The 18385-nt window shown below is 52.5% G+C and overlaps 1 protein-coding gene across 6 annotated transcripts; it reads right to left on the minus strand.

Moving 5' to 3' along the window:
* Positions 1-236: 236 nt before the first annotated feature.
* Positions 237-18264, minus strand: IDH2 (isocitrate dehydrogenase (NADP(+)) 2). Of its 6 annotated transcripts, none has more exons than XM_082388402.1 (11): positions 18127-18264; positions 7758-7849; positions 6595-6760; positions 4861-5021; positions 4633-4776; positions 3530-3666; positions 3191-3342; positions 1571-1683; positions 1300-1397; positions 1114-1206; positions 237-634 (listed from the first exon to the last, which is right to left on the minus strand). In XM_082388402.1, the coding sequence occupies exons 2-11, from the start codon at positions 7806-7808 to the stop codon at positions 547-549; spliced, it is 1203 nt and encodes a 400-aa protein (XP_082244528.1). In that variant the 5' UTR covers positions 7809-7849; positions 18127-18264; the 3' UTR covers positions 237-546. The 6 variants fall into 6 exon arrangements, with proteins under 6 accessions (XP_082244528.1, XP_082244529.1, XP_082244527.1 ...); XM_082388403.1 differs by lacking the exon at positions 18127-18264 and adding an exon at positions 18093-18111; XM_082388401.1 differs by lacking the exon at positions 18127-18264 and adding an exon at positions 17358-17596.
* Positions 18265-18385: the final 121 nt, after the last annotated feature.

The following is an 18385-nucleotide window of genomic DNA, read 5'->3' on the forward strand; positions in this document are numbered from 1 at the left end:
GTGACAATCTCAAAATGAAAAAGAGGATACAGAAGCCAGATCGTGCTAGGAAATTCCAGGGAACCCACAGGCCTTCTGCCTGGTCCCCTCCCCCCGGTGGCCCCCTGACTGGACAGAGGCCTGCTGTGGCCCGAGGCACCCCGGTCAGCCCCTGGGGGAATCCGCCAGCCCTTTGAGGGCTTCTGCCTCTAGGCCCCAGCTGCCTCCTTCCCCTCAGGGACAAACACAGCAGACTGTTTTGTGAAGAGCTTTTTAGTAGCTAAATATGGCACCATGTGTTCCGAGGGCAATATAAATTACAGTATGCAAAACATACCACTGGCTGAGGTAAAACACACTGTTCCTGCCTCACGTCACCATGAGGGGAAACACAGATACTTTTAAAAACATCTCGCTTATTAAAAAAAGTGTCCCCTAGAAAGGCCTCCAAAGAGGGGTTGTGAGGCTCACCCTCCGCGGCGGGGCGTGTCGGGGTTGGAGGGGACCTGTGGCCACCCGCTCGGCTCCAGCCCGGCCGCCACGGCAGCCAGCAGCGCTCCCACCCCGCTACTGCTGGCCCAGAGCTTTGTCCAGGTTGCTCTTGATGGTGTCCAGGAAGTCCGAGGTGTTCAGGAAGTGCTCGTTCAGCTTCACACTGTCAAGAGAGCACCTGCACGTGAGGGCCGCTCCGGCCGGGCCCTCCCAGGGCAGAGCCTGAGCTCAGGCATCCGGACGGCAGCCCCCTCGTGCGGTCATGGGGAGGTCTACAGGCCAGAGGCTACCTAGAGCCAACTGTCAAGAGGCCACAGCAAACTCAGCAGGAACCCCGTAAGGCCTGTCTTTGCTTTTCCAGGTGAATGGGCAACTAGGTACAAGCTGTCTGGGGAGAAGCTGGGAGATGGGTGCAGCAGGGGATGGAAACATTCTGAGCAGCTAGCCTCAGGGATGGGGACCCACTCGCTGGGCCTGGTGTGAGGAGGCTGGCCCGAGCCATCCCCCAGGGCCATGGACCTGTCCTGCCCCTGGCAGCTAAGCCAACTCAGGAGGAGGCCTCTAAGAAGGACCCTGAGCTTCTTTCCACCTGACCCCGAGGTCCCAGAAGGCCAGCCCTGCCCTCTACCCCAGGCCACCCACTTGCTGAGGCCATGGATGCAGCCCGCCAGGTCCTTGGTCATGGCTCCACTCTCCACTGTCTCGACACACACCTTCTCCAGGGTCTGGGCAAACCTGCAGGGGACAGGGCAGAGTGAGACCCCGGCTGTGCAGAGCCAGGGCCCAGAACCTGCCCAGAACCAGCTCAGGCCCTCCCTCTGCACTCACCTGATCAGGTCCTGGTTTCCGTCCAACTTCCCCCGGTGCTCCAGGCCACGCGTCCAGGCAAAGATGCTGGCGATAGGGTTGGTGCTGGTAGGCCGGCCCTGGGGGAAGGGGTCGCAGGGGGATGAAGAGCCAACCAGCCAACAAGAGGGCCACCTGGACACAGCTGCCCACCTTTAGACTGACAGGACTGGGCCCGTGCTCCCAGCCCTCAGGGCCAGTGGGCTCCGGCCCCGGGGGCAGATGGACATGCGGCCACGGTCCTCGCACTCACCTTCTGGTGCTCCCGATAGTGGCGGGTGACCGTCCCATGAGCAGCCTCAGCCTCAATGGTCTTCCCATCCGGGCAGACCAGCACAGACGTCATCAGGCCAAGGGAGCCAAAGCCTGGAGAGTAGGAAGACCTCCTCTCAGTGCCGGCACCTTTCCTCAGGCCACTGGGGTTGAGCCCACCTGCCCTCCTGCTGTTGTAGCTGCTTCCTTGCTTATGTCTCCACCCACCCCCACCTATAACTGGGAGAACAGAGACTGTTTCAGGCTTGTCTACCCTTGTCCCGGGTCTCCAGGGCCCAGTACAGGGCAGAGGGGCACTCAGAGGTGGCTGTCATCAGCCTGTTAGCATAATTCTACATCCCCTACCTCCAGGTGCCCCTGAGTCTATGGGCCTCCAGGGCATAAGATCCCCCCAAATTCTGCCCACCCACCCTGGCTGGTGACCAGGAGGCTCATTCAAGCAGAAAGAATAAAGCCTGCAGCCAGCTATTTCACAGTGATCACTTTATCTGCTCTTTCAGGCCACTTTAAAGCTTTGTGATTTATTTCCAAGTTTTCCCAAATCCAGATGTCAACCTTTTCTGTGGCCAAGGTCTCCTAGTTTTCAAAAGCACCCCACAGCACCAAAATAAGAATTCTGAATGCCCAAGAAAGAAAAAGTGGGCAACTTCTAGAGGAAAATTATTCGTGTAAGAATTTTTGCTGCTGGGGCAGAGAAAGGGGGAATCCCTTCTCCATTTGCACCTGGGACCTTCACACTCACCAATCTCCATACACTTAAGGGTACCTTTCATGCCTTTCTCTTGTCTGCTAGGGCTTTTCATGCTCCCATCCTAGATGGGAATTGTTCTAGTGAGAGGATCACACCAAACTTTTCAAAATAAAGTCAAAGGTTTTTATAAAGCACTGAGACCCTCTGCCTTTTCAGCACAACCTGGCGTGGGCTTCACTTTTCTCCTTATCAGGAGCTAGACCTCGCCCCCTCTCACAGAGCCTGGTTTCTCTTCCACTCGCTATGGATACATGTTGCCTCCTCCCACTATCTTTCCTGCTCTCATTCCCAATACAATTGGGCTATTTCCTTCTGTTCTTCCCTAACGGCTTCACGCAGGCTTTCTGCTGCAACCCAACTTGTGTTTCAGGATGCTCTGGGGCCTGGGGGTTTGCCATCATCTCCAATATTCTCCTACATCCAAAAGGTTTACTGTGCAAAACAAATTCTCTGTAATTTAAAAAGCATCCGGTTGTGCTTACTCCCCTTTTTCTACTAGAGCCAAACCTAGTCCAAACCTGGAGCCAAGCAGAGTCACTTGGCCCTTTCATGGACAGGAACAACCTCAGGGCTAACACATCTAGCCCTTTAGGACCTGAATTCCTATGTCCTCCTTCCTCTGGAATGGCAGCCTTAGTAATACCCCAGTCCAAAGCTAACTTAGGATCCTTCCTCACTCAGACACCAGGGAGCCCCTGGCCCCTGCTGTTCACAGGAGACCCCGGAATGAGCAGGCAAGCCCCAGCCCTGCTGATCCACTAGAGAAATGTTCTCCCCAAAGGAGAAAATCCCCCCAGCTAGGGAAAAACAACAGTCCATCCCCGCAGGGAGCAGGTGCTGCCAGCGTACCCTGGGCCAGGATGTCTGACTGCACATCTCCGTCGTAGTTCTTGCAGGCCCACACAAAGCCGCCTGAAGACTTGAGGACCTGAGCCACCATGTCGTCAATGAGGCGGTGCTCGTACCAGATCTTATTCTTGTCGAACTCGGTCCTGTAGTGCCTGGGAGCAAAAGGGCCTGTTGTGGGGAGAGGGCGGGAGGCTGACAGGTTGGGGATCCCTCCCTGAGCCTCAGAGCTGAGACAGATGCACTGGGACAGCCATCTCCCTGGGTGGGTAAGGGCGGCTGAGGGGACAGGGAAGAAGGGCCATGGCGTCCCTGAGAAGTATTAAAGGGAGAGGCCATTACTTCTCAAAGATCTCCTGGAAGATGTCCTTGAAGCGCCCGTCATAGGCTTTCAGAATGGTGTTCTTGGTGCTCATGTAGAGTGGCCACTTCTTCTGGATGGCATACTGGAAGCAGCTGTGCGCAAAACCCGAGATGGACTGCAGGGAGAGAGAGGTCAGAGAGAGGTCCCTGGTGTAGTCCCCCAGGGCGGGCGCAGGCCCTGGGAACGGCATCCCTTCCCTCCACAGGACCCTCGCAGGCAGCCGGGGTTAACCCAGCCTCCCTGGAGTGAGCATCTGTTGTTTCTACTGGCCCAGCATCCCCCTCCCAATTTCTGGGAGGAAGTAGCCCCACCAACTGCTTTGGAAAGCTACCACCCTCCCCACTTCTTAGACCATATGGCTGGGGTGGGGCTAATGCCCTCAGCCCACCCGCCCATCTCTAGACTTGATAGTGTGTCCTGGGCTTATCCAATCAGAGCCCTTCCTCCCCTGGGCCTCCATGATTGCCTCAGAGATGGCCATGTGACCCAGGCCTGTACTTTTGCTAGAATCATGAGCAAAAAGGCTCTTTTCTAGGACTTCCCTGGTGGTCCAGTGGTTAAGACTCCACACTTCCACTGCAGGGGGCACGGGTTCCATCCCTGGTCCGGGAACTGAGATCCTGAATGCCACAGCGCAGCCAAGAAAAAAAGGGGGGGGGCTCTTTTCTGATAGGGTAGCCAGGCTGGCAGCGATAAGCCTGGAGCTACTGGTGGCCATTTCTTCACAGCCTGAGAATGAGCCCAACCACAGAGGAAAGGAAAGCCAAGAGATGGGGGTAGGGAGGGGAAGAAGTGCTTACCCAGTTTGCTGTAAGCCAAGAGCTGACAACCAATATGCCCCCAAAGACGCACCCGAGAGTGAGTGCAGGAATGGGGGGAAGCAGGAGCATCTGGCTGGGCAGGAGTGGGACAGCCCTCCACACCGGGCCCACCGCAGGGCCCTCTGAACACGCCTAAGATGCATCTGCTCTCAGGCCTCAGACCTTCAGGCCACCGATGCAGGAATAGTCAGAACCACCAACCCGATGTGGCCGGAGACAGAGACAGGCGTGGGGGAGGGAGCCGGGGAGCCGCTGCTCACCTCATCCGTGTTGTACATGCCCATGCCCACGCCACCGGCAGGGAAGTTGTACACCTCCCACTCCTTAGCGCCGCTGCCGTCCTTTGGGGTGAAGACGATCTTGAATGTGCCGGCCCGGTCAGCCACAAAGTCTGTGGCCTTGTACTGCAGAGGTGAGAGGATGGCTCAGGCCAAGTGCTCCAGATGCGGGACCCAGGCCCTTGGAGCCCCACTCCCACCGTGGCCGACCTGGTCGCCGTGGGCGTGCCTGCCAATGGTGATGGGCTTGGTCCAGCCAGGGACGAGGCGTGGGATGTTTTTGCAGATGATGGGCTCCCGGAAGACAGTCCCCCCGAGGATGTTCCGGATGGTTCCATTGGGACTCTTCCACATCTTCTTCAGCTTGAACTCTATGAGGACAAAGATGAAGTGGCCCCACTGCAGCCCCCACCTTCCAACCAGAATTTGAACCCCAAGCAAGAACATAGCCAGATGGGGGTCCTAAAAATCATTTGGGGGGAAGCAGCAGAGTCTAGAGTGTGCACATGGGCTCCCCAATCAGATTTCCTGGCTTCAAGGTCCAGCTGTGGCACCACCTCTGACTGTCAGCCTTAGGCAAGTGGCTGAACTTAAGCCATAAAATGAAATTGTTGATAAAACACCTGGCCTTTTGGGTTGTTGTGAGGATTAAATGCATGCATGTGTAAAGTACCTAGAACAGTGGCTGGCACATGGTAAGGGCTCCGTCAGTTATTTTATATATATATATATATACTTTTTTTTTTTTTGGCTGCACCGGGTCTTAGTTGCGGCACGCAGGATCTTCGTTGCCACATGCAGGATCTTCAGTTGCAGCATGCAGGATCTTTAGTTGCGACATGCATGTGGGATCTAGTTCCCTGACCAGGGATTGAACCTGCGCCCCCTGCATTGGGAGCATGGAGTCTTAGCTACTGGACCACCAGGGAAGTCCCCTCTGTCAGTTATTATTATTCCCACATCACACCTGGACTTAACTGTCTGATGAAGCTGGCAGTGTACGGCCTCACTCCAGACGCTCTGGTTCTGGCCCCAGCACTGCCACTCACTGCCGGGTTCAGCCTAAATTACTGACTGTGACCCTCTACTTCCTTGTCCATAAAGTGGGGATGTATAAATCTCAGGGTTCAGGAGAAATAAAAGAAAACCAGCTGAAAGAGCTTAGCACTAAAATGATTCCATACCCTAAGGTTGGGAACAACCTGCATGACAGGAGGAGGCCTGCAGAGTTTGGAGATGTGTCTTGAAGGTTTCCTTCAGGCCCCTCATACTGCAGGAAGTGGGGAGACAGAACTCTGCAAGTTCTGAAACCACCCTTTCTTGAATTTCCCAAACCCGGATCCTTTACCCACACACTGGTGCCATTTCATGGAACCCTCGAGAGCAGCCCCCAGAACTGAGGACCAGCAGCCAGTCCAAGCCTGGTGGGGCAACTCTCTGAGACCGCTCCACGGCCACAGAGGCAGAGGGCAGACCTGCAGTGCCAAGACAGTGGCGGGACACAAGGGACGTTGCGAGGCTCTGAAGGACACAGGCCCGACACCCAGCACTACCCTGGACAGAGGGGGCCCCAGAGTCTCTCTGTAAACCTGCCTGCAAAGCAGTCCAGGAGGCCAGGGGGGCAGGCTGCCCAAAGAGGCTGTCCTCACTGTGACAGTGTCAGCATCAGCTTCCTCCTTCTCCTCTCTGTGACCGGTGACACCCACACTGGCCAGAGCCACACGGCACAGGAGAAACACCACCAGCCTGGGAGCAGGGGACACAGACCCTGGCCCCAGCTTTGCCACCCCCAACTGTGGAACTTAGGCCAGCCCTCAACCTCCCCTCCCCAGCCTCCTCCACAGGAACCTTGGAGGCTCCGCTGTGTGCTGGGCATTCGCAGGGAGACCAGGGTCACGTCCCAGCCCCCACTGTCCCAGCCGCCCGCCCCCGCGCCCCTCGCACCTTCCACACGGGCCTCGTCAGGGGTGATGGTAGCACACTTGACAGCCACGCTGTACTTCTGGGTGGCCAGCGCGGAGTCGATGGTGACCTGATCGTTGGTCTGGTCACGGTTTGGAAGCCCCAGGTCAAAATACTTGAGCTGGATGTCCACATGGGGCAGGATGAGCTAGAGAGAGACGGCCGGGGCCTGGCATCAGCCCAGATGACTGACTCAGGGGCGTGTGGGGATGGTGGCAGGGGACACCCCGTCAGGGTGGGGAAGAGGAAAGGCCAGCAGAGGGCTGGCCAAAGCTGGCAAGAGGCCGGGGCTCTGGAGAGAGGCCGGCAGACCAGGCTGCAGCCCCTCGGAGGGCTCATCCCCTAGCATGAACCACAGCCCCCCTGCGATGGCCCATCAATTCAGCCAAACCCCAACTCCAAGTGTATCTAGGGTTCTCTATAAAGCGGGTTCCCTCTTCTTCCCCACTCAGAAGTGGTGATTCTCAACCTTCTTCTTGGGGACAGGCACATGGACAATGTGCTCTCCCAGGCAGACCCAGCCCACAGCGATTTCGGAGAAGCCAAGCAGCCACCCTGGGAACCGTCTGCCATGGTGGCTCAAACATATCACTGTCCTCCAACAGACCCCACGGCACGACTCGCGATGACATCCTTGAACCGCTAAGGAAAGGTTAATGATGTGGTCCCCCCACACGCCGGCCCTGTTCCTCTTTCACTCCCTCAAGGAAGCACATAGGAATGCAGGAGATCAAGATGATATATTCAACTATACTCCAATAAAAAATAAATTAAAAAAAAGAAAAGAAGAAACTCCCAAAGGATAGTCAACTCATGCTGAAACACGAGTTTGTCTGAAAAAACAAAACAAACGAAAAAAAACAAAAAAACGACATGATACAGGGTCAGGCTTGAATGTGCACACATTTTTAAAAACATGCTGGCTTTGGCACCAGCACGTGACACAGATGGCTGAGGACAGTCCCCTGCCTGACGTCATAAGAGCCATGAGTGGTCTGGACATGACAGAAGGGTGTACGGAAGGGGAAAAACAGGACTGCTCCTGCCCACCAGGGTGACAGGTGAACCCTGGGGACCCAAAGTGGGGACTGAACACTGAGCCCGGCCGGCCATGTGGAAGGCCGCCCACTTCGGGAGGGAACTACCTTCTCCTTGATGAACTGCCAGATAATATGGGTCATCTCATCGCCGTCCATCTCCACCACTGGCTTCGCCACCTTGATCCTCTTGTTGGCATCTAGGACCAGACACACACAGCACATCACAGCCCTGGGGAGGCTGGTGGGGGAGCCCCTCTCCTCTCCGGCCTGACCCACCCTTCACCATGGAGGAAGGAGTGTCAGCCAGGGCCCAGCTGCCCAGCATTCACTCCCCCTCCTGCAGGAGCAGCTCCGGGACCACCCGGGGGAGCTGGATCCCCCATTGAGTCTGGCCAGCTGGGACTAGCCAGATGCCAGCCTGGCCAGTCAGATCCTTTCCCCTGGAACCTGACAGCAGAGGAGACCAACACAGAGAATGAGAGCCAGCTGGGGTCACCTTGTCAAGCAGCAAGCCGGGCAGAGGTTGCCTTCGGCTGCTGCCACCCAGTTCCCCAGGGCAGCCCAGAATCCCCTCTTGTCCAATCCCTGCAATTCTATGAGCTACCCCGTGTCCTTCCAAAAACTTCCTCTAACTGTTGCTTGCAACCTGAGAGCCCGACTAACATGAAGTGAGGAGGGAAACTGTATAGATCCCCTCCCATGGGCCTGAGGGTGTACCACACCCTTCACATTTAATCCTCTGAACCACTCCCAAGGGGAGTACAGTAAGTCCCCTACATACGAACCCTCAAGTTGTGAACTTTCAAAGATGCGAACGTGCATTCGCATGTCCAGTCACGTAAGTTAGCTCATGTGTCTGGTGTACATTGTCACATGCTCGCATCCTCTACAAGTGGGTGTGCTTTTGTGTACTTTACTGTACAGTACTATATAGAGTGCAGTAGTACAGTATCTTTATTTCAAGCCCAGGATGTGAATGAGTGAAACTGCAGCTAGCCCTCCGTCTCCTATTGCTGACGGTCCTTCAGCTCTACCATCTCCCACCTCCTCTCCCTCTTCCAGTCAGTAACTTCTTGCCTGTTCACTCCATGCCAGCGCCTGGATGCCAGCTGTTGTACTGTACTACCGTACTTTTCAAGGTACTGTACTGCAAAATTAAAAATGTTTTATTTTTTGTGTTTGTTTGTTTTTTATGTATTATTTGTGTGAAAAGTATTATAAACCTATTACATTACAGTACTATATAGCCGATTTTGTTAGTTGGGTACCTAGGCTAATTTTGTTGGACTTATGAAAAATCGGACTTAGGAACACGCTCTCTGAACAGAACTCATTCATATATAAGGGACTTACTGTATCATTATCTCCACTTTAAATGTGAGGAAATTAAGGCTCAGAGAGGTTGTCAGCTCACTGCCAAAGCTCACACAGCTTGAAAACAGCAGATCCAGGAAGATCCACACCTTCCTTGATGGGCACCTGGGAATGGAATGCAGAAGCCCTGATCCACGCAGGCTCAGGTTCGCCAGTTCTGCCAGAGATGCATCAAAGGACTGGACGAGTGACTGATCCAGGCCCAGGGAGATGGTGGAGGAGGAAACAGGAGCTGGTGGAGGCTCCTGAAGGAAAGTCTGACTCATGAGAAAAACCAACAGTCTGGGAAGTGAATTCTAAACAAAACTCAAGAAAATCATCCATGGGACTTCCCTGGAGGTCCAGTGGTTATGACTCCGTGCTTCCAATGCAGGGGGCACGTGTTCAATCCCCGGTCGGGGAACTGAGATCCCATATGCCGTGGGGCACGGATCAAAAAAAAAGAAAGAAAATGGCCCGTCCAATTTATCAGTGCAGGCTGCCATGGGTGAGGCTTATTGACCCTTAACCTGCAGCAGGGGCACCCAAGCACCAGCATGTGCCTCTGGCCACAGCCTTGGAAGAAACAGCAGCTGCAGAGCACGGCAACAAGATCTATGTGAAACCTACAACCCCGCCTCAGTCACCCCAGGAAGTGTCACCTTCTGCTGAACCCCAGATGAAAGCAGGGCCCTGTCCCCAAAGGGGCCCTCCTCAGCCCTTACTTAGGGCCCATTTAGTCTTATGTTACACACAGTCCTTACAGATGTAGCTATGGGTCTTTCACCTCACCGAAGATTAGACACAGCAAATCAGAAGAGGGGACAGGATGAAAACCCCAAGTGACATCTGCTAGGCTGACAGCAAGGGACAGAAGCCTGTGAAAAGCAGGCCTAGAAAAATGAAGAAGCATGGCTACCTAGGCTCATGAAAACAAAAGTGACCAAAGCCCAAAAGACCCCAAACACATCACTGTCCTACGAAACACACCACTGCCATGACTCATGATGACATCCCGACCCACTAAGAAAAAGGTGAATTATGTGCAGCAGAATGACTCACTTTCCAAAGATGTGCAAACAGATTTTTTTTTTTTTTAAATCTAAAAAGGAAGAAAAATGAGACCCAGGAAGCATGGCTTGTGTCAGGGTCAGGATAGGCCTCACCTGTGTCCCAGGGCCCTGGCTCAAGTGCAGCCTCTGGACGCCCCTGTGGGCCATAAGTAGAGAAGCAGAAAGCAAACACAGACTCAAAATATTTCATTCCCCAGAAAACATGGTGGACACGGCTGACACTGCTTCAGCTCTTCCCAAGATGCAGTGGGGACTTCGGACCCAAGCTACTAAATTCCTTCAGCATTTCTGGTCTAAAGCTTGAGTGGAAAGAGCTTTAGGACCTGCAGAAAGTCTGTTGGGCTGTTGCGAGCTAGCTTAGTTTTTAGGAGCATCTTCTATGAGTTAATGTGATGAGAGCCAATCAATTTTTTTTTTTTAATGTACCAAACCTACAGTAATTAAGTTCCCTAAGTACAGATCCATTTGGGGCCAGTCCTAAAGGGTTCAGCCTCAGCCTGGGCTCTGCTCAAGCTTTGGGCTTCAGGCCCAGCAGCTGGTGTCTTTGGACACCACACTCCTCGATGGGGGAGCTCAATATCAAGATCACAGCAGGCAGCCTTCCCAGCTGTGCATGCAGGTGTCAAACCCTCAGAGACCACAGAGCCCACTTATTTACAACCAGGTGCTAAGGGTAAGCACCCCTTCCTGAAACACCTAAACACAACAATGCCTGTCCTCAAAGAGTGAGTATGGAAGGGAAAACCTATCAGTAATGGAGAGAGCAAGCAGCGCTGTTATCAAAGTCAGGTGTGCAGCCTCCCTCAAAGCAACTTCCCAGAGGAGCTGGGGACTGGGGGTGGTGATGTGAGCCATAGCAGCAGAGGCTCATTTTGTTTGGACCAGGTCGTAGGTTTTTTTTAGTGTTGATTGGTGACCAAGGCTTAAAAATCAGGCAATTTCAACAACAACAAAAAAACAAATAACCTGATTAATAAATGGGCAAAGGACTTGAATAGATATTTCTCCAAAAATGGTCAATACGCTCATAAAAAGATGTTCAACGTCACTGATCATTAGGGAAATGCAAATCAAAACCGCAATGAGATACCACTTCACACCCATTAGGATAGCTACTATCAAAAAAACCCAAAAAACAAAAGACAAAAACACATAAAGTAACAAATGGTGGCGAGGATGTAAAGAAACTGGAACCCTTGTGCATTGCTCGTGAGAATGTAAAATGGTGCAGTCACTATGGAAAACAGTATGATGGTTCCTCAAAAAAATTAAAAAATAATTAAAAGCAGGGTCTCAAAAAGATATTTGTATACACCCATGTTCATAACAATTATTCACAATAGCCAAGAGGTGGAAGCAACCCAAGTGTCCACCAACAGATGAATGGATAAACAAAATGTGATATGAACCTTCAAGAGGAGAATAGGACTCTGGGAACTAACCCAGGAAATTTAAGAAAAACTTTCCTCCAAAAAGTTAAACTATGTTCATGATTCCAAGTTTTTTTTTCCAAAACTGGGCTCCCCACCACTTCAACATGGATATACTTGCTTTGAAACTAAAAAAGGAAGTGCTTCCATGTTTTAGTGATGGATCTGGACCTACCTCAATAGCTTTTGCCTCTTGTTCTTTTGTTTCAAACTCCACAAAGACAAATTCCCTTTGGATCACCAGTAGACTTATAATGCAGTATACTTATATAAACAACATCACCACCTTTCCCAAATACGTCGTTTGTTTGTTTTTTGAAGAAGATCTTTTAATTAAAAAAGCTTCTCTGTTATTTTTCATTACATGCATTATTACTTTCGGTAATTACAATGCAGTTAAACAGCAACAGAGACTTATTTAACCCATTCAGTCAAACTGTGGACCTCATAAGCTGTAACACCTAAAACAATTCTCTATCAGCATATGATAAAACCTTAGGGTGCTTGCTCCTGCAGACACCTTATGTATTACCCAAATACTTTTTCAATCCAGCTGTGATTAACATTTTTGGGAAATAACTCATGATAAATTAGAAACAGTATTAAATATGTAAGGATTTAATAACTATATTACCTAAGCTTTTCACAATTCCTATACCTTACTCAGAAGGTCAACATATTTTAACTTGAATATTTTTTTTAATGTGCTATATACAGACAATGGGATCTTATTCAGCCTTAAAAAGGAAGGAATGCCGACACACTATACAACATGGAAGAACCGTGAGGGCATTCTGCTAAGTGAAACAAGCCAGTCACAAAAAAACAAATACTGTCTGATTCCACTTATATGAGGTACCTAGAGTGGTCAAAATTATAGAAGCAGAAAGAAGAATGGTGGTTTCCAAGGGCTGCAGGGGAGGGGAGGAAGGGGAGTTGTTTAATGGGTACAGAGTTTCAGTTCTGCAAGATGAAAAAGCTGCGGAGATCGCTGAACAACAATGTGAATGTATTTTACACTGCTGAACTGCACACATAAAAATGATTAAGATGGAAATTTTTGTTATGCATTTTTTACCACAATAAAAAATAAGAAATTTAAAAATTATTTAATGTTTAATTTAAACCAGTTCCCCCACAAAAAAAAAAAAAAAAAAACTGAGAAGATTTTACATAAAAATCCAGTCCCTCTTGAAGAATGAGTCGCTTCGTCCCACTGAGCCCGCGCTCACTCCTGGCAAGGATGAAGGATGGGCTGGTATGAGGACAGCCTCTCGCTCCATTCCAGGCCTGCCACGTGCCCTCCAGAGTGCCCCAAGGCATCGGAGTTTGAGACCTTGTCTGTTGTTTAGCCACTATGGTGGAGACACCCACACCGTCTGCCCCTCTCTGGGAGACAAGAGGTGACAGGTGACCTGAAATCCAAAGAACAGTGGCTGGGCCTCCCTGAAGGCCTCCTAGGGACAGCCACCATGAAATCTTCAGATGACAGGCTGCACAAACACTGTCCTCTTGGCCAGGGTGTGGGATGGAATTACATCAGTCACAAGAGGCCCATTAGGCCAACTCCTAGCACCGAACACCAAGTAAGGATTTCAAAACCCATCCCCAGGGACTTCCCTGGTGATGCAGTGGATAAGACTCCACGCTCCCAATGCAGGGGGCCCAGGTTTGATCCTTGGTCAGGGAACTAGATCCCACATGCATGCTGTGGCTAAGAGTTTGCATGCCACAACTAAGGAGCCTGCATGCCACAACTAAGGAGCCCACCTGCCGCAACTAAGACCCGGCACCACCAAATATGTAAATATTAAAAAATAAAAACAAAAAAAAAAACCCATCCCGGTTTCAGTATCTACTTGCTGCTCAAGTAAGTAGACCTAGCCTCCAGGCTAGAGGTCCCTCCCAAGACAGCCACCCCTCCACCCCACCCCTGTCTACTTAACTGAACTGCTTTCATCACATTCCTACCCATGCTGCTGCCAGCAGAAAAGAGGCTGCTCAGCCAGCATGGCCCAGAAGAATGTGGGGGGAAGCCCCCAATTCCAGAGGGCTCAAGAAGGCAGGGCAGCAGTTCTGGAAGAGGCTCTAGTATTTTCTTTGGTGTCATCCTTCACTCCTCCCTTTCTCTCACACCCACATCAAAACCATCAGAAAAACTCTACTGGCTCTTCCGTCAAAATTCATCCAGAATCCACCCACCCCAGTACCGCCACCAAGGTCAAAGCCACCATGCTGGGCTTCCCTGGTGGCGCAGTGGTTGAGAATCTGCCTGCCGATGCAGGGGACACGGGTTCGAGCCCTGGTCTGGGGGGATCCCACATGCTGCGGAGCAACTAGGCCCGTGAGCCACAACTACTGAGCCTGCGCGACTGGAGCCTGTGCCCTGCAACAAGAGAGGCCGCGATAGTGAGAGGCCCACGCACTGCGATGAAGAGTGGCCCCCGCTTGCCACAACTAGAGAAAGCCCTCGCACAGAAACGAAGACCCAACACAGCCTGAAATAAATAAATAAATAAAAATGTAAAATAATACAGACATACACTTTATAACGTGAGGGTTTTTTTTTTTTAATTATTTATTTATTTATTTATTTTGTCTGTGTTGGGTCTTCGTTTCTGTGCGAGGGCTTTCTCCAGTTGTGGCAAGCGGGGGCCACTCTTCATCGCAGTGCGTGGGCCTCTCACTATCGCGGCCTCTCTTGTTGCAGGGCACAGGCTCCAGATGCACAGGCTCAGTAGTTGTGGCTCACGGGCCTAGTTGCTCCGCGGCATGTGGGATCTTCCCAGACCAGGGCTCGAACCCGTGTCCCCTGCATCGGCAGGCAGATTCTCAACCACTGCGCCACCAGGGAAGCCCAGACATACACTTTATAAAAATAAAAAAAAAAAAGCCACCATGCTCTCTTGCCAGATTCTGACTAGGGCCTCCTACCAGGTCCCTGAAGCCAGAATGCTCCTGTTAAAATGTAAATCAGGTCACAACACTCCTCTCAAAACCCTGCAAAGCCGCCTCTTTCACTCAGAGAAGGCCAAAATCCTCAAAAATGGCCTACAAGCCCCCCATGACCTCCACTGCCTGTCCTCATGTCCCATCAATCGCCTTCGTGCACTCTGAGCCAGCCTTACTTTCTGCTTCTCCAACAAGCAAAGGTGCCCTCCTGCATCGTGACCTTGGCACCTGCAGCCCTCTCTTCCCCTGAACAGTAAATGGCCTGCTTCCTTCACTCCCTCAGTACTTCATTCAGTGGGGTCTTTTCTGGCAGCCCTACCCAAACTTTCACCCACACCTTCCTTGCTTATTTGTTCTCCTTAGCTCTTGTCTACTGTCTGTCCTCACATTAGAATTTAAGTTCCATAAGGGCAGAAATCTTTGTCTCTTATTCCCAGCTCTGTCCCCAGAGTGTCCCTGGCACAGTGCCTGGCACATAGTAGAAGCACAATATTTGTTGAATCCATGAATGAATGTCAAGTTATGGTCAATTCAATCTGTGGTAAGGACTGCTCTGCCATAACCTCCTCTTTGGATGAAAAGTACTCCCTCCCCTCCCCCATCCTGGGATGCATTACCACACAGAGGCCAGTGAGTCCTCACCACAAAACTGCACCAGACCATCACAAATGTACATGGGTGGCATCTCTGCCAGTCAATGGGTTTCCTGTCCTGGAGTAGCTCACAGTTTATCATGTGTTAATATTTGCAATCTGCTGGCATTTTAAACATGGTTTACAGAAGTGTAAACTCCAGGGCAGGCCACAGAGGCTGGCTTCCAGTAATCAGACAGCAGTGTCCAGCACCCCATCCTGGAATCAGTGAAAGAGGCCTCAGCCTCACATAAAGGATCTGGAGGCAGGCCCCAAGCCTTTCTAGAGGCTTTTCCTCAAAACCTACTGGGCCTAAACACGACCACCCAAAAATAGCTCTGATGGGATAGCTGTGGTCTTATATGATGTGGATGAAACAAGGCTCAGTGGAGAACACACAACTCTACTGGTGGGTCTGCAAAACTGAACAATCTCTAAATAATTTCCTCTGGAATCTAAGAGTGCAGGCAAATCACCAAGATCTGAAAAGTTAAGGGACAGGGTGAGGAAATGAAGAAGTTCCCAGACTAGGAGTTGAGCCAAGGAAGGATAGATAATTCTCCCACTGAGCAGTCTCCCTCACTTCCCCAAACTAACTTATCAGAACCACCACCAGCAGTCGCTGGAGGCCTATAAGTTGCAAAACTAGAAGGAGACACATGTGGGAATTACCTGGCAGCAAAAACACAAGAGTATTTTAGCCAAAGCATATTCTTTCCTTGTCATCAAGGGGAATGCCAAGTATTCTGTCTCCAGCAGTGTTGCCAAGTAACAAGCTAGCAGAGGTCACAATTGTACAGTCTCATGTCCAACTCAAACACCAGGCGTTCTCCTCATTAATTACCAACCCCACTTGGGGGCTTCTGGAAGGACCTGCAACTGACTGCTCTTTTCATGTGTTATCAAAATTCAGTCCTTAAAAGGGGCTTTTCCTGTTTGTGTGGGGTTTTTTGGTTTCTTTTTTTACCATCAGTGCAGAAAAAAAAAAAAGGGAGAATTGGAGAATGTATCTAACTTCCACCATATTTTGCTGAAGGTGGTGCCATATGGGAAACTTTTTTGGGGACTAGGGACACTTAGAACCTCGAGTTGCAGGGCCGACTCCTTAGAGATAAATCCCATGAGTAGAAAAACAGAAATGCCCCTTTCTCCTTGAAAGGGGAGGTGGGGTGCTGGGGCTCTTCTCAGCTCTGGTCAGCTGCTCCCACACTAGGTTAAAGATTACCTACTCTAGCAGTAAGACCAGCTTGCCTGGGCCCCACCCCCTCCTCCTCACTCGAAGGAGCTGCTGGCCAGGTCAGGATAGGGGTTTCCGTGGCAACAGGCATTCGACAGAGCCAAGGGACCTACATTGTTCCCTGTCTCTCGTAGCTGGCGATGGAGAGCCAGGGGGCCGACCAATGCCAGACCCGGCAGCCTGCCTTGGTAATGGAAGTTCAGGTTAAGTCTTGCTTATTATGCCCTGCTTATTAAGACTATTGTCTTCTCTCCTAAGCAGGAAACTAAGGGTATCACAGAAGCTGTGACGAACGATTTGGGAAAGTGACATTTTGGCGGGGCTGCCAGGTCTTCCCAGTCGGGTGAGCGGGGCAGGGCCAAGGAGCAGCTCAGGAGCGGGCTGGCGAGAAGAGGCAGGTCAAGCCAAGGAGAAGCCCCAGGATGGAGCTTCAAGTGCGTCGACAAAGAAAATGGGGGCGTCCAAAGCGAAAATAAAAAGGAGGCTCCTCCAACTGTCGCGTAAAAGGCTCCAAAAATAGCTGACGAGGGCCTGACAGCGAGGAGGGATCACTGCGCGGCCGGGTGAGAAGGCAGGGGAAGTGGATACCTCCTCCTTCCCCTCCTTTGTCTGAGCAGGGACCGCGCCGGGACCCTCCCTCTCTCGCGTGGAGCGGGCCAGGCGCTCCAGCACCCACTCGGTTGCTTTGTCTCCCTCCAGGGTCGCAGGGCGGGCAGAGTACCCTCCGAGCCCGGCATACCCCCCGCACCCACTGCAGGAAAATCTGAGGGCGCGGGGCAGCAGGGCCGGCATCGCCCGGGCCACCAGTTGCCACCTTCCTTCAAGTCCTCCCCCCGCCCCCCGCGACCGGCACGGCCTGGAAGGTGGGGCAGGGGAGCACGTCCCCGTCCGCCGGCTCTTTGTGTGCCCTACCCCGCCGTCCCCAGCTCGCGAGCGTCCCGGGTCGCACTCGCTGGTCCCCGCCCGGAAGGACGCCACGTCGCGGTGCCAGGCGCGCACCCCGCCCGGACCCTCCTCGTGGCACTCACAGTGGCGCCGCGGCTGCTCTTGCAAGTTGGGGGCTGTCAAGGCTGCCGGCGCCCAGGCCGGCCCGGAACCGGAGGCTCTACAGAGCAAGCGTACAACCCGCAGGTAACCAGCCATCCCGAGCGGGTGGGGGGGTCGGACTGGCCGGCGAGCGAGCGAACGAACCGGGGTAGGCGAGATCCGAGCGCCGGCCACTGCTCCCCGCTGCCTGGCGGCGGGCTACCGAGGCCTGCCAAGCGCGGGCTGAGCGGGCAGGACCGGGGCGGGACTGCCGGGGCCCGCCACCCTATTGGGCCTCGCCGGGAGGAGGCGGGGCCGGGAGGGGCCGGACTCCTCCTTGGGCCCTGCACCAGCCCGGACCCCGCCCCCGCGCCCGGCGCGCGCTTCCCAGGGCACCGCGGAAAGCTCAGCTCTACTGAAGCGAGACAGGGGTGAGACCCACCGGGACCGGGAGGGGGGGGTGGGAACTGGAGGATTAGGGGAGCCGTTAGCGAGGAAAAACCCTCTCTCCAGGATGCCCTATTTAAACCAGAGTGTCAATTGCTGACACATCAGCTTAAGCCCCAAAAGGCAAATTTGAACAAACTCCTGCGTCCTTCGCGTTGGCTGGGCTGAAACTCCAAGGCGCATTAACCAGTGCATGTTCCGCGTTCTTGAACTAAGACCGTGGTCACCTTGGGTCTCCTCAAATTCGCTCTCAGATCCTCCTATCCCCTCCACGCGTTAGGTAGACTGACCCGAGTCAAGAGTTGAAATCCCTCTGCTTCTCACCAGAATGTCAAGCAGCTAGTCCTCGAAGTCATTCAGCGTAGCCAGAGTCTGTTTCCTCCTTTCCGAGATGGGAACTATAACAGCAACAGGGCTGCCAGGAGACTTGGGTGAAATAACGTATGTTAAAGACTTGGGACACACCCTGTGCTCAACGACAACCAACGATGCTTGTCAGACAGTATTCAGGCAAACGGTTCCATTTTTTGCCTGCTTTCATACAAAGACAATACTGATTGGTTCTGCCATAAACAACCAAAGT

Source organism: Balaenoptera borealis (assembly GCF_965194805.1).
Source record: "Balaenoptera borealis genome assembly, chromosome: 3".
NCBI lineage: Eukaryota > Metazoa > Chordata > Mammalia > Artiodactyla > Balaenopteridae > Balaenoptera > Balaenoptera borealis.